Raw genomic sequence first — 16,117 nt, 5'->3', positions numbered from 1 at the left:
CAAGGTAGTGAACATTTTAAATGTTCATAGCTCCCGCTCGCGGTTTTATCTTCTACGCTTCTAGGCTTAGCTGTTATAACCTCCCCTTCCTCGCTCTGACGTCATGTGCCTCCCTAGCTATTGCATGAACTACTTTATGTAGCTACACAAGACCAGAGAGCATAATTCACTGCCTGGCGCTAACGACGGCTTGAGCACGAGTGAGAGCGAGAGGGGAGAGGGAAGGCGGGGAGGACGATATAATCCTGGCTATAACAACTGTGAAACTCACACAAATAAAGACACAACGCGACAGCATCTACATTTAAACGCTCGAATCGCCCGTCGGCTTGAACTGGATCTGAGCGAGAATGGATCTACCTGCCGTCGGAGAGCATGTCTTTGCAGTGGAGGGCATAGAAAAGAAGCGCATTAGGAAGGTAAAACTAGCGCCAACTAGAATTTTATGTAGCTCTTGCGTGTGTTTGTGTGGCTTTCTGAAATTCATAACGAAGCTCCCAATCTTTCGCGTTGCAGGGCAGAATTGAGTACCTTGTGAAATGGAGAGGATGGTCACCGAAGTAAGTGTTTATTTTTCTTCTCTGTGTACTCTTGACATTTACACTGCGCTGCCAACGTCTGCAGGCAATTTTGTTTCAGAAAATCTAATACTGTACGTGGGGGCGCGCGACCAAGAGGTGGCTGGTATGTGTTTCAATGTAGCCACGGATTCCATCACTAATTTATGCGAGGGAAAGGGGGAGACGCACTGCCATGTTATCCGATTTTAATTATTTCTGCATAGCTGGAGAATCCATTTGAAAGTACAGCACTATTTAAACGGCAACCGTTTATGTTGTAGTTTTGATTTGATAGTAATTTTTCATGTAAGCACAGATGGGAGGGTTTTTACAAACTTTGCGTACTTTAAACATCTTAAAATATTGACAGAAGCTTTTTTGACATTCCATTTACTAGGTACATATTTTCACTGACAATACATTTGCACCATTCTGTTAACTTTGTTTACATTATGGATGTTATGATAACATCTACAATATTACAGTATTCAACTCCTGTGAAAACAGAATAGTGGAGATTGTTCCATATCAGTCTGTTAAATACATAACACACTCATTGTTTGATCCATCAGGTACAACACGTGGGAGCCAGAAGAAAATATTTTGGACCCACGACTCCTTGTTGCTTTCCAAAACAGGTGAGATTGTTGACAGCATGTGAACTTGAAATAATTACCTTATATAGTCAACAGACAAGGGGTGGGGCCAAATGGTCACTACTGGTCCCTCTTGAGCCCCTTGTGGTAAAAGACTGATTGGAGCCCAGTGTATGAGGCTCAGTAATCTCAAAGCTTGCCTTGGTGGCACTGCCAAACACAGTTTGTGCCATTTATTCTCTGAATAATTCATATGCTTAAGAATTTAACTAATGAAGCCTTGATGCCCAGTTAAATAAATGAGTCAGGTATATTAATGTACAGTTAGAACAGAAATGTGCATTTTTTTGCCTGTTCCTGGGACTCATTACTCATCACAGAAACTAAAATATTGAGTCATGTTAGAATGTGCATCCATGCCAAGTTAAGTGAGTCCTCCTCCTTGAACTGAGACTGGAGATTAATGAAATCCTACAACTCAGTAAAATAATAGCTTTGACGAAGTACCATGTACCTCTTCTTGATCTACATGCATCTTAAAGTAAATGGCCATGGGTATGTGTGCTAGGTTGATGCTTTATGCCATTTCTAAAGGAATAATTATGCATTTTGGCATGTATAATGAAAATGTTTTTGCAATGTTTTTCTTTCTAGAGAGAGACAGGAACAGCTACTTGGGTATCGTAAAAGAGGACCTAAACCTAAGCACCTCTTAGTCCAGGTAAGATGTAAATCCTTTAAAAAATATATCATTTTAAATATATAGTACGGCTGTGCAAAATTTCTCTGAGATGTTCCCATAGATTTTGCTGGGCTTGCTCTGCAAGAGCAGCATTGACACATGCAGTTTGCGGCGACATGTCCTTATTTATAGCCCAAGTTATTTTTATGGGTCACATGAACTGTGAGGCTCAGTCTTTTAATTTTATTGTGAATCAATAATTACGTTTGCCAAAGGCTCCTCTCTGTCTGACTTTTTACTCGTAATGGCTGTAAGATGGATGATGTATGCAGACTAATGCATATTGTTTGCGATGTAGTTTTTCTGTGGTTGTTTTTTTTTACTTTTTTTTTTTTTCTTCAAAGCTCTGTAATGTTGTAGGTACATAGATGTATTAGATTAAGCAATTCTTGTGAGACTGGATCAGCTAAAGTAAATCGCTACCTAGGCAGTGATAACCTATTCATTAGAATTCATACATGCCAAAGTTACAGCAATACCTTCTGCATTTTAATTTTTTTCTCGTGTTTTTTTCAGCTCCCAGCATTTGCTCGGAGATCTAGCATTCTTGCCGGTCTTCAGGAGACATCACTGGATGAGGAGAACTTCCTTAAACCAGATTCACTTCAGATGCACCGACCCCAGCACTACCAGTTGAACAGCAAGAAACACCACCAGTACCAACCGAACTGTAAGGAAATTCCTGCAGAACCACAAATCAACGGAAAGAAAAAATATTTCTATCAGCTCAACAGTAAAAAACATCATCACTACCAGCCTGACCCCAAAATGTATGACGTGACACAGACGAAGGCCAAAGAAGTCAAAGGTCACACTCCTCCTATTAATGAGTGTAACCCACCTTCAGCTTTGCAACAGAAGTGGGTGCATCACAATGAGACCGGTGGCCTGAACAAGGTGAAAGATGTAGCCGTGGAGCAGAAGAAGCTATCTAACGATAGTACCAAAGGAGAGCAGCAGCTCAAAACAAGCCCTAAAGAGCCTTCACTCCCCAAAAGCATCAGCAGTAAGATGAAGATAATCAAGAACAAAAACAAAAATGGGAGAATTGTTATTGTCATGAGCAAGTACATGGACAATGGTGTGTCATCATCCAAAGTGAAAAATGGAGACTCCTCAGAAATAGAGAAATCACAGCAGAATGAGCAGTCTGTCAACACGAGTAACAGCAGTCCTCTTGAGGAATCCATAACAACAAAGAAACCAGCACAGGAGAATAGTGCCCCTACAGACAACATTGTTGGCGGCACGACCGATATCAGTGGGAACCTTCCAAAGGAGTCTCCTGAAAAGTGTGAATTCTCAAAGGTAAAGACCAGTGCAAGGGAAGAAGATGAAACACAGAGGGCAAGAGGTCAGGGGGACCTCCCAGTTGATCAGCCTTTGCAACTGACCTCTAAGCCAAACTCCTCGCCCCTATCAATGAAGATAGATAGCCAGTTCCACAGGGACCAAATCAGACATATGCCAGTACATCGTAAACGTAACCTATCAGACACTTCTGAGGGCAATAACGAGCGTAAGAGGTTCCTCGACTCCAGAAGCATTAGTGTTCCTAACACAGTGCTTTCCTGTCCTCAGAGCGAACCCATGAACCTGCAGTACAGCAGTCAGGATCTCAGCAGTGGATACAGCTATGACTTCAGTGGCACCATTTCTGAGGAACCTATTGACCTGAGCTGTGGGAAACACAGATCACAAACAGTGCCTGCTGCAAAACCTCTAGCTCCTGTTGAGGAACCAACAGAGACTCAAGCGAAGGAGAAGGAGGAGGAGCCTGTCAGCAATTTCAAGCCATTTAAGGGCAATATCATCATTACTGACGTCACCACAAACTGCCTCACTGTGACCTTTAAGGAATATGTCTCAATTTGATTACCCCTGACCAAAGAGGTGGAGGACATTTTCATGTAAATTTGTGTACATAAGGCTGTACGGTGTGTGCATATGTAAATATATTGCATTGTTTAAAGGAAACTGTAAACAATGTTTTTCTTTACTGCTCAGTGCAGTGTAGTTGTTAAGCAAGTGCCCTGATTTTGGAGATTTTTCTTAATCTTTAAAATGTGTTCATATTAAGAAATATTGTGTTTTGTTCATAACTAGATTTTTCAATACGCCCCGTTAGTCAAAAGTAGGGAGAAATAAGTTGTTGAACCACATTGTTCATTGAGACATAGTTAGAAGAAAAAGCACTTACTCACACATACCGCAGGTGCAAACCTCTCTGTGTTTTGTGTTAGCGAAAAAGAAAAAAAAAACCCACGTTCAACACTTTTAGCAGGTTTCCTCGCACTCTGAGCAAATGGGCGGCACTGTTGTCAAAATGTAGCACTCCTTTGAATCATTAGTATAATGTCTAATGAAACATGCGCTATTAGTTTTGTGCATGTGCACCTTATAAAGCAGTTATTTGTGAGTCTGTTATTCCTCCGCCTGTACTAATGTCAAGATTTGGAAGTATACGAGTGCTTATTGTTTAAAACATTTTGCTAGGTTTTGATGCATGTGCCACATATTTGCCGAAGCATACACTTGTATTAGTCTGAGTTTATGGGGGAACATGAGTTAAATTGTTGAGGATATTGACCTATGAGGTCATAGTTGTGCAATGTTTAAAAAACGCCTATCACTATGTAGTTGTCTGTAAATGCAAATGTAAGTTGCACCTTATCATCCAGTACGAGTGTTCTGTCACGTATGTTACCGATCATAAAACGACCAGTGAGGATGTGTTTTGTATGGTATCTTTGCTGACTCAAATTTGGTCTTATCCGACTTCATGCTAATTATGTTGTCATTTAAAAAAAAGAAAAGGTGCCGTCACAAATATTTGACAAAGAGAGCAGACAACACAGGAGGATTTTTTGGTTTTTTTTCTGAAATCGAGTGCATCACTTATTAGAGATAAACAGCTTTGTCTTATGGTGACACACTCCAGTCAAAATTCGTTGTTGGTATGGCAGGCGTCACATTTTATGTGCTTTTCGCCAACAAATTGCACACTTTGGCTTTTCTTTTTTTTTCAAGCAAATGCCAAGAATCCCTCAGTACTCCACTAAAATATCCCAGCTGCTTGGCATAGCTGAAGATCCTACAAAAGTATATGTGCAAATACTCAAAAAATCTCAGACTCTCTTTTAAAGGGCCTGGTGTCATAGCAACCTTTGTGTTTGTCATAAGTCTACCCATTCAGAAATTCTTCATTTCCGTTCAACAGCTTAATTATGCATTTGAAAAAAAGTAAATCCAACGGTTTATGTTAGAAAATGTCTAGTCTTTTAGCACAAGCTATAGTACAACTGCTGCTAATGTGTATGTTCCAGTAAAAGCCGTGTAAGAAATTAATGCTGAATGTAAATGTAGTCTGTGGGTCTGATTCATTCAAAACACCATGAACCACCACGATGAGCATGAGAGATTTAACCAGTACGTTTGAGGTGTTCTTTTAAAGTGGTTGCTCAGTGTGTGTGTGTGCTTACTGCTCCTAATGTGTGTGTGCTCACTCCTAGTTTGTCTGTATAGGATGGGTTAAACGCAGAGGTTGAATTTCACTGCTCACTGTTCCATGTGTGTGTGTGTGTGTGTGTTTGTGTGTGTGTGTGTTTGTGTGTGAGATCAATAAAGAACTTCACAGCTATTCCACCCCAGGCTTTGAAAGATGTGAAAGAGGTGTCATAGTGGTTTGATTGAATCTGATCCTGTGTTAGTCAAACTTTGCCTTCAATGCAAATTTCTTGCAGTGTAAAGAGCAAGGCTATCATTATGTACCATAGTACATTATAATGATACTAAATCGTACTATCAAATTCAGTCTGTAAGTTTGTTATACTCTGTTTAAAAAATGTATTAAAAAAGAGAATGTCTTCATAAAAATTGCATATGCGTCAGTTAACTGAAATTGCATTTGGCATGGATGTCACTCTCATGACATCCCTTTCTCTGTGAGTGAGATCAAGGAACAAATGAATTCTTTTTGACTCTCGTAAGTCTTATGTATATCACAGTCACATGGTGTAACCATCATTCAACCCCTGACCCATCTTTACAAGAACAGTGCCTCCAGGGTTGAAAACAGCACACAGAAGAAACTGTGCCGCTGTTTTAGGTGTGTGTTTCAGTAATGTTTTCTTCCTCTGAAGTCTAGAAATTGTGCTATTTATCCTATAAATCACTTATGTTAAGACAGCAGTTACAAAGATTTTACACATTCATGCTTGACTTTGTACTTGTTTATATGCTACTCTCAGCACAGAAATGTAGAAGTAAAATTACTGATTTCTAAACCATTTAGAATTTGTTTTTTATATATATATATATATTTTCCATATGTGCATATCTGCCATGATTACCTAGATGATATTTTTTACTCCTCAAATACTTTGAAGCTTGATGGAAACATCTCTCAGGGTCTCTCACGTGTCGGTGGTGAGGACTGGCCTTGTAGAAAACAACATGGGATTTAAATGATATGCTTCAATTGTCTGGCAGGAAATGCAATGCATTTTTTAGGTTATTCATGTGATCCACTTTTGTTGCTCAGAAATGACTTACACAACCGCATACTCACTGTGCCTTTGTACTGTGCGTTGGTTAGTTAAGAGCTGAATACAGCTGAGATAAAAATGTAAAAGAAGTTAATAGAATAATGTTTTGCAGAATTATATTGCTTAAGCTTCAGACAGAACACTACCCATGAACATCTGACACACGCTGACAAATACTGTGGTGAGTTCACAAATTGTTTTGTATCTTTGAAAATGTGACACATAGAAGACTGCAAAGGGTTCGACTTCTTGCTGTGGCCCTACACCAACACATTTGTCTAATTAATGTCCAGGTCTGGTTTAAGGTGTAGACAACCAGACGAGGACCTTGCAGGAAAGTTACCCTCTCAGGTGAAAGTCTGCCTTCTAAGATCCTCTTACATTACACAAAGCCACATTTATCAAAGCCACAAAGTGATTTTTTTTTTCAGAGTCACTGAAACTTTTGTCAAGGAAATTTATGACTTTTGTCCATTTGGGTAAAATGTTTGACAATAACCACATAAAAGAACATGATTTCTCCTCTCACAACCAGATATCATGAATGTATTATTCCAAGAACCTTGGTACAGTGCCACTGTAATCACTTCAACTTTTCAGATTAAACAGTTAAATTTTGACCTTCAAATTCATAGGTCCTGCTTTGTTTCAGTCTGTTGCTAGCAATCCGAAGAGTACACAAAGTTGTTTTGTGCTTTTTTGGGGTTTTTTTTGTTTTTTTTTTCACAGAAATCAATACATAAGGAGGCGACCGGGGCAAAAACAAGCATGCCTCTCGGAAATTGTTTGAATGCTCACTGTAGGCGTTGAAGGCCATACCTTACAGATAATTCTGTCGCATGACTGACTCACTGTGGTGGTGATATTAAATCGTAAATAACTTCGCAGCTGAATTATCTCGTCGGGAGGAGAAGAGACGTTATGATCTACACCATGTGTCATGACTGTTTAACAGAAACATTTTGCTGGATCTTCAGCTATATGGAAACAGACACAAAGGAATCTGTTCCCATAGATGATATGTATGTGACGGGTCTACTTTATGAAACCAGCATCCTTGTTTAAGAAAAAAAAGGAGCAAAAAAACATAAAACAAAACAAAACAAATATCTATATCATTGACCAATTAGCCTGCATTAACGACTTTTTTCTCTATAAGTAAACTTTAATTTTGAGAGATATTTACAACTAGGTCAGGATACCGCGTGTTCTAAAGACTGTCTGAAGTCATCAAGGTAAGGAACAAATACGTGGATTAAAACGTAACTGAAAATTAAGAGCTTCCGTTTCCCAAAAAAACAAAAAACAAAAAACTTATTCTTGAAAAGGAATCTCTCTCTCTCTCCTCTCTCCCTCCCTCTCTCTCTCTGTTACAGAATTACAAGGCCACCTCATGTATACCACTATTTCAATGCCTTTGGAAAAAAAATCCGCCTCTCCCTCGAGTTTCTTCTTCTTCTAATTCTTCTTTCTGTAATTTAACGTTAATCTGCAAATGGTAACATATCCAGCACACATTTAATCAATGAAAAATCTTTAAGTATTTTTCGCTTTAATCAGAATGTTCCGGACAATCTGAATAGTCGACAGATTCTGCCCGAATTTTAAATGAATTCGGCTTTGACCAAATTTCACATGATGTAGGACTACGAAGAATGATCAGATTATATTTTTCGCGTAATTTATCCATAGGGTAAAGGTAACTTGTATTGTTACTGTAATCTCAGCTACCGTCCCAGTTTAAACTTTTTTCGTCTTCTTCTAGTTTGTTTTAATTTGTAGGTAAGGCGATCGCGGCGCCGTTTTCAGAACCTTTGCTTTTGTGGTTCAACAGTATTGGCCTAGGTAGTCTTGCTTTTACATGCGCGTTAATCAGAGCAACCATTTGAAGCAACTGAAAAATATTTGAGCAGCCAGAGGAAAGAAAATGGCTGTCCTCCGCTTAACCATTTCTGAATGCAGGTTGACTAAATAACGTGAGTATTGCTCACGCTACTGTTCGAGAATACATACAGACTATAGTTCCACACAACCTCCTCCTTGTCTAGACGACGGAACACGTGAATTTTCAATCTAGAAAAAACATGTATCGGCTGTCTTGTATAGACTGCAGTTTCCCGGTTTTACTTATTAAATTACGGTTCTCACATATATAGTGCACCGAAGCATGTAACTAGTCTAGGAAACCCGAACGTTTGAAACTGTTTGTGTTTCCGTTGTATTCTATTGCTCACGGATTACTTGTTAATCAATTAAAACGCAAAGAAAAGCAGCCTTCATTTACTGCTAATTTTCTTCAGCCATCCTTAAAATGTTTAAAAATAATTTGATTCACCCGTAGTGTTTATCCTATGTGTGTTTTATTACTCTTTGTCATATATACATAGGGTAAAGCCTACATTTTTAAGGAAAGAAGCCAACTAAAGCTTCTGAAAACAACGGCATACGTAAAGCTTTGTGCACTTCAAGTGTATAGCCTACTTTATGAAATATTCCATCAAAATCTCATTGCGACTGATCATCTGTCAAAGGCTCAACGATTCACCAAATGGATAGCCTGTATAAATTACACGTGGACGGACAGATACTGGCACAGCAATGAAGGTGGCATAGGCAACGAGGAAAAATAAACGTATTCCAATTGTTTTTTAACACGTTGATCTGTTATAAACATGTTATAGGTTTCTAGTTAACAAGCTGTATTATGAGGACGTTGCCCAGATACAAGGGAACCAATGATATTTTAACAGCTCGCTCTGTGTGGACCAGGCTACCCATGTATGGTTGTAGCTAGTGCTGCACTGCAGACATGCATAGACCAATCAACGACTACACCATATAAGGCGTCCTGCAGACAATTTCATTCCCTTCCACTAAGCACACAAAAAGGTATCGCTGTCAGAAAACATCTGCACCACATTTAGAGTCGGATACTTTATGACAGAAAGCGCTCGATGTTTCGATTTTCATGACGACTATCCCATTTTCATCTTCTTTTGTCTGCGTCTCTTTGTCTGTCCCTCTTCCATGCTTAACAGCGAAGTCATAACGACTATATGTTTTGGCCCACTTGTTATGCACTTGTTATGAAGGGCTTCGTATTGAAAGAATGCTTGAGGGAGAGAAAGAGAGAGAGAGAGAGAGAGAGAGAGAGAGAGCGCGAGAGAGCGCACATTTTTACGTCTGACATGTCGCAGAATTCACCTTGCGATACGTTTATGAAAAAGCCCATCTTATGAAACATATTGAGCCATATAGAAAGACGAAGTACTGATTCATGTCTTCTCCGATATTACCTAGCGTATTAAATCAACATACCTAGCTTAATTCCCCTGCTTGCTGTTTGGTGTTACAATCAATATTATATCCTGTATCAGTTCTTGGGATTACATTAGGAGACTTTCCCCCCTTATTATTTATTTATTTATTTATTTGGGGGAAACAATTTCCCATGATGTATAGCTGTATAGAAATGAATTATATAAATCTCATAAGGTGAAAGTGTTGTATAGGATCTTGAAAGGTTAGCCTTTATTTTTTTAACCTATTTATTTACTTATTTTGCAAGAGACGAAATGAGCTGGTGACTGAGTTTTGATGGCACTTAATAGTATATACGACGTACTTTAATTAAATATTAAATATTAAACTTTAGCCTACATTTAATAAGATACAACTTTTATTTAATATGTTAAATTCGCATTTTAATTACTCAGTGATGATTACCACCTGTCTCCTCTCAGTTTCACAAATCAGTTCATTTTGGAATGGGTAGGTTATTAACGAAATTAAAAACGAATTGGAATACGACAGTCAGTTCTGACAGATTCTCAACTTTTTATTCGAACGAAGAGTAATTTTTGGAAATGTTTTAAACAAAGATTGTTACAAACTTACTACCCCATTTTGAATAGCGTAGGCTAAATTTCTGGTGATTTAGTCATTCAGTGTTTAAGAGAGAATTGTGCTGGCGGGCCGCTTTGTCTGTGGTTGTAGTGTTCTCCTTGGCATATTAGTCCGAATTCAAATACCAATTTTATTGTTTTTAATATTGCTATGTAAATAAGGGGTAGAATAAGAGTTTATTTGAAATGTGCTTGCCATAATTCTCCCTGTTTTACGAAATTATTATTATTATTATTATTATTATTATTATTATTACTATTATTATTATTATTATTATTATTATTATTATTATTATTACTGTTGTTTTAGTTCTGATCATTGTGGTTATTATTATGATTATGCGTCCTATTGCCTTTAATTCTACAAACCAAGAATTATTTTTTGGCAGTGTCGAGTATACTGTCAATTAATTAATTTGTTATGTTTAGAAATTGTTTTATTCATTAATTTATTCCTACATTTTACAACATTTTAAAATATAAATAAAAATAAATAACTTAGGCCTACATGTTGGATTTTCGTTCATAAATAATTTGTGGAAATGATTTCGCTCGGCATTTATGTGCGCGGCCTATTATATGGAAAGCGTATAAATAAATTAAATTTGTTTAATACTTTATAGTAATTAATGTGAAGAGTCATTGTAAATTCAAGTTTCAAGTTTCAAGTTTATTTGTATAGCGCTTTTTACAATCAAAATTGTCTCAAAGCAGCTTTACAGCGATCAGTACCTAAACTCCCAGTGAGCAAGCCCAAGGCGACAGTGGCCTGAAAAACTCCCTGATGAAGCGAGTGGTACAAATGATTAAATTATATGATTAATGAAACAAAGCCACACTTTAGCTATGTATAGCTATGTAACCTACGAATGATGCGGCAAGCCTTTTCGTACTGACGCCCCAACAGTTTGGTGAAAAAAATATATGTTTTATAATATCTGTTCCGAAAAAAATGTAAAAAAAAAAATGCATTACCGTTAATTGATTAATTAATTTGCTTATTTATTTATTTAGGTGTTGTCTTCGTTCTAAGTGATCTCATGTCCTCTTATAACTGGACATAAAATTTCTCTCTCTCGCTCTCTCTTTCTTTCTCTCTCTCTCCCTCTCTCTCTACTTGGTAATGTGTAAAAAAATGGACCATTAATTATCTCTCATTAATGAAGTACACTGTCACACCATTTTGATACTAATTTTCCAAAGTGAACTGCTTAAACCTTCAAAACAGACACTTCCATGGAACTTACATGGAACTCACAAATACTTCCTTGAAACATTAAAAATCGAAGTCCTTATTTTTGACCACGTTTCTTCAGTAAATATCAACTTGTCAGTATGAGCTTTATGCGGTAGGGTGTACTAATCTGTTAGGGTTCGTCTAGAAAAAAGGGAACAATCTTCATACAGGCCTGTTAACTGACTGATTCAGTCAAAGCATTGAAGAGATAATAAGATAACTTCAGGGTTACATAAAGTCTTAGGCACTGCAACAACTTACGAAAGTAATGGAATCATTTTAATCGTAAAGTGACATACATATAACGATGTTGGGTTGAAAATTCTCTTACTGGTGTATTTGAACTGAATAAGCCTGGCAGGGCACTTTTACGTTAACCTGGTTGACTATAGATAATTTGAAAAAATAGCTTATTTACTGTTTTAAGTGACTAATGTGCAAACTTCAATATCTAAAGAAGCTGTATAATACCTTTTAGGTTGGATATTTTATCTTTTAAATCTCGTTGTACTGAGGGTATTGACGTTTTGACTCAGTACTTCATGACGGCATCGTCACTTCCTCAGACTGTCCGTTTAACTCCTCCCAGCCCTTAGCAACACGGGTCACGTAGCAACAGCTTAGCCAATGTGCTTAACCAGATACGGTCCCACCGACTAGGGTCCCATGGCAACTATTTAGAACGTGATGACGTCTTTTCGGGACGAGTATTATGGGCTGTCTAGGATTATACAGACAGAGGTGGTGGTGGTGGAAAAAATAGCTGCGAGACAGAAGTAAACATGGAGCTCTCTGCCGTCGGGGAGAGGGTCTTTGCGGCCGAGTCTATCATTAAACGACGCATAAGAAGAGTATGCGAGATTTTTTCCATTTTTGGTTATGTATTGTAAAAGAGTTGTTTGTTTATATTTCATTGCCTTGACATGTTAATACTGGCAGCTCGTATAGCTAGCTGAATTGCTAACATGATTGCCTGCACTCAGCTAACGTTACTTATCATTTTCCATGCAGGGTCGAATGGAATACCTTGTCAAATGGAAAGGCTGGTCTCAAAAGTAAGTGGCGACTGCAGAAGCTGTCTAGTCGCGACAGTCATATCTGGATGATTTGTTTCGAAGGAGCTAGTTAGCACGCAGGCTAATACTCTACACCCATTCGCTGCGTAACGGGTTTCTGTAATCGCTGCTATTGCCTTAGCTGACACTACAAGGCCAATAATGCATCAAGTAGCGGTTAGCATGGTTGCTAATTTGCTGGCAAATTTAAGCGCCAATGTAGATCTGCTTCATTGCATTGCTGTTACATCTTGACTAATCTGTCACTCTCAGTTGTCCGTTTATTGCAGAAGCTTAGGTAGTTAGCTAGCTCATTGGCATGCTAGTATTGATGCATTACACGGAATTTGTTCAAGGTTTTGCTGTTTTCGTTGCAGATACAGCACCTGGGAGCCAGAGGAAAATATTCTGGACGAACGTCTCTTCGCTGCTTTCGAAGAGAGGTTGGTTCTCGCTAAACTTTGCAAGCTTCCAAGAAGACTGTACTGTTTGCCTACATGATTTCGTTTTGTTTTAAGGCTACTATGTTCTTACGCTAGTTTGAATTCAATTGCAGAGAACGTGAAAGAGAATTGTTCGGTCCAAAAAAGAGAGGACCTAAACCAGAGACTTTCTTATTGAAGGTGAGCAAATGAATTTGGCAGCGCTACTTTTTTTTTTTACACGTGTCAATTCGGCTGCGGTTTAAAGTGAAGTTCTGCTTTTTGTGGAGTAAGTGCAATGTATAGCCATCAAGACATCGAATTTCAGATTAACCTCAGGTTGCATTAACGGGAAAGTAGCCTACATGTTTAGTTGTTACTACAACCGATACAGTTCTCTACTGCCTCTCATGCTTGAATGAAACGTAGCAAAACTTTTTTAGAGGCTGTTTAGTAGACCAGTATGAAACTGTTTTTAGCGATTTGTACAGATAATCGGTTTAAATAACTACCAGAATAGCCAGCTGTTGTTTATTTTAAATGATCAGAAATATAACATTCATTGAAGAGTTTTAAAAATTGAAAAATTAATCTGTTGAAGCAGCGCAAGAGATGTTAATCTGCTGGCAAGTTCGATGTGTCTGTAACGTTGATCCTTTTTTTTCCCCTTCTTTCTCCAGGCGAAGGCTAAAGCGAAAGCTAAAAATTATGAATTCAGAAGAGAAATGTCACGGGGAATGCGAGTTTCGTTCCCTGTTGCTGAGCCTGTTGTTACACCTCGAGCTCGCGAAGGGTTGCGGACCGTGGTTCCCACAATTTTCCCCCCAAGTACAGTCAACAGAGGCGAAAGTGTTCGCGTCCGACCACCGGAACCAGAGAGAAGACCCAGACCAGCTGGGCAGACAGCACAAGTTGCTGCAGACTTTATTAATGTACCGAAAAAAAGAGGGCCAAAACCGAAGTTACGCTTCAGTGTCAGTGCAAGCAACAGTCCCTCTTCCGAATCAACTAAGAGGAGGGCAGACGAACCTATTCCTTATAGCCCTTCTAAACTTGGAAGGCCTAGTCACTTTCAGGGAGAACCGTCGAACTGTAGTGTAATTCATTTAACTCAGAAGTTTCACGCAGTATCCAGCACTGTTCAAAAACAACTGGGAACTGGATCAAGTGGAAGCGCTGCAGTTCAAGAAAGCTCAATGCGAAAAGACATTTTGGGACATCGAAAAGATTACCTAAGTAGTGGTTCAAGCCAGCAAACCAAGACGAAACACCTGTCTAAAAACAATTTACTTCTGTCAAGTGACGTGCATGGGGATCAGTCATCTTCTACAGTCCAGGCGGAAACTATTTTTCAAGATGAAACAGAGGAATCTTGGACCCCATGTTTGAAAAACATGGAGAAAGTGGTCGTGACAGATGTTACAAGTAACTTTCTGACTGTGACGATTAAAGAAAGCAGCACAGATAAAGGGTTCTTCAAAGAGAAGAGATGATCGCATTTTCTGTTTTTCTAACAAATGTAAATAACTGTCATTACTGAAATATCAATATTGTAACCATTAACAATTTACTTTTCTGTATAATTTCTATAGAGCTGTACAGTATCGTCTTACAATCATGTACATAATGTAATTAAATATATAGTCCACATATACATTTCCATTCATATTTTCTATGAAAATGAAATTTATTTTTTTATCTACCAAGTGTTGTATAAAAAAAAAACAGCATTTTATTTTCCCTTGCTTTCGTTGGCTGTAAGCTGCTTAAGGTTTAGGTATGGATGACTCGTGTAACGTATTCTCGTGCACTTTTTAACTTGAGGGAACACATTCGCGTTGGCCTATTTCCCACTGTGTTATCTCGAATCTCTTTAACTGTAATTGTCTGATCAATTTTGTGCATAAACGAAGTTCTTAGAAAGATGTGATCTGTATTAAAGCACGACGTAAATACAACTTATGAACACTGTAATGACTGTATCATGTTCTGTTGACTCTTGGTTTGCAAAGATCCACAGCTATTTTTAATTCCTCTAGGCATACATGAAGTGGTGAAAACACATCAACTGTGTTGATCTCGTTATTCTCGAGTTCTTTCGATTGAGAGATAACCGGATTTTAGTAGATAAAACCACAGATTGTAATTAAATATGGTACCTATATGACATCTGATTACACTATTTTTCACTAAATCATTTTAGTCGTTTTTTTATTAAGAGAATTGTAATTAATTTGTGGCTAGTTCGACAGAATAAAGTATTATTTTGTATAATTTAATTATTTGGTGTAATCTAATTTCCAAAAAGATTTACTAATTTGATTTGAATAATTGAACGACATGGAGATTGTTGTCCTTTACAAATGAGACACTGCAGACGCTAATGAATATTTTCCAAAATGACAGCGGAGCCGAATAGCCTAATTATATATTTAATTTGGCTTCATAGAGGTTTCATTTAAAATATTTGGACATAATACGCATCACAAGCAAAATACTACTTTTTGTTAACATTGTTTACTTGAGATGAACTCGAGCGAATACTTTTAATAATGCTATTTTGTTGTTGTGAGGCGGCTGCTACCCGAAAACAACAACAACAACAACAACAATAACAATAATAATAATAATAATAATAATAATAATAATAATAATAAAAGCGTATGGTTAAAGTTGAAGGCCGGCAAATACACACTTCAGAGTTTCACTTGCTGATTTTGCTGTGTCGTTCAGTCTGTTAGCCCGTTGATTTATGTTTCACTTCTGGCGAAAATATGAAAAAAACTTTTCTCTTGGCTACTAAATATCTGATAGGGAATGAGCTTAGCCTATTTTATCCTTCTCCCAGTTAATCTCACGTCCCTCAAATATTTTATAATTTAACATCTGTACTTTATTGCCTGTGTGAATTCTTCTTCTCTTTAGGTTTTTAACTTTGTTTGAAAAGCACTCTTGATGTGAGGTGCTAAGTGTGATTGCGGGATATTCACTCGGAAGTGGCGGAGGTGGTGCGTGGCACTGTATTGGAAATAAATGTGCTTATGTCACTCGTA

General features: G+C 37.9%; 2 protein-coding genes across 2 annotated transcripts; both read left to right on the top strand.

Annotated features, from left to right (window-relative positions):
• The first annotated feature begins 350 nt into the window (after positions 1 to 350).
• Positions 351 to 3,773, top strand: cbx4 (chromobox homolog 4 (Pc class homolog, Drosophila)). The gene is made up of 5 exons (XM_030790837.1): positions 351 to 419; positions 517 to 560; positions 1,133 to 1,198; positions 1,811 to 1,877; positions 2,415 to 3,773. The coding sequence occupies exons 1-5, from the start codon at positions 351 to 353 to the stop codon at positions 3,771 to 3,773; spliced, it is 1,605 nt and encodes a 534-aa protein (XP_030646697.1).
• Positions 3,774 to 12,357: 8,584 nt separating this feature from the next.
• Positions 12,358 to 14,684, top strand: cbx8a (chromobox homolog 8a (Pc class homolog, Drosophila)). The gene is made up of 5 exons (XM_030790847.1): positions 12,358 to 12,438; positions 12,599 to 12,642; positions 13,020 to 13,085; positions 13,199 to 13,265; positions 13,745 to 14,684. Exons 1-5 carry the CDS (start codon positions 12,370 to 12,372, stop codon positions 14,555 to 14,557), a joined length of 1,059 nt encoding a protein of 352 aa, XP_030646707.1. The 5' UTR covers positions 12,358 to 12,369; the 3' UTR covers positions 14,558 to 14,684.
• The last annotated feature ends 1,433 nt before the right edge of the window (positions 14,685 to 16,117 follow it).

This window comes from Chanos chanos, chromosome 13, assembly GCF_902362185.1.
Source record: "Chanos chanos chromosome 13, fChaCha1.1, whole genome shotgun sequence".
NCBI lineage: Eukaryota > Metazoa > Chordata > Actinopteri > Gonorynchiformes > Chanidae > Chanos > Chanos chanos.
The sequence above is the reverse complement of the archived record's forward strand: the minus strand, read 5'-3'. Positions and strand labels throughout refer to the sequence as shown.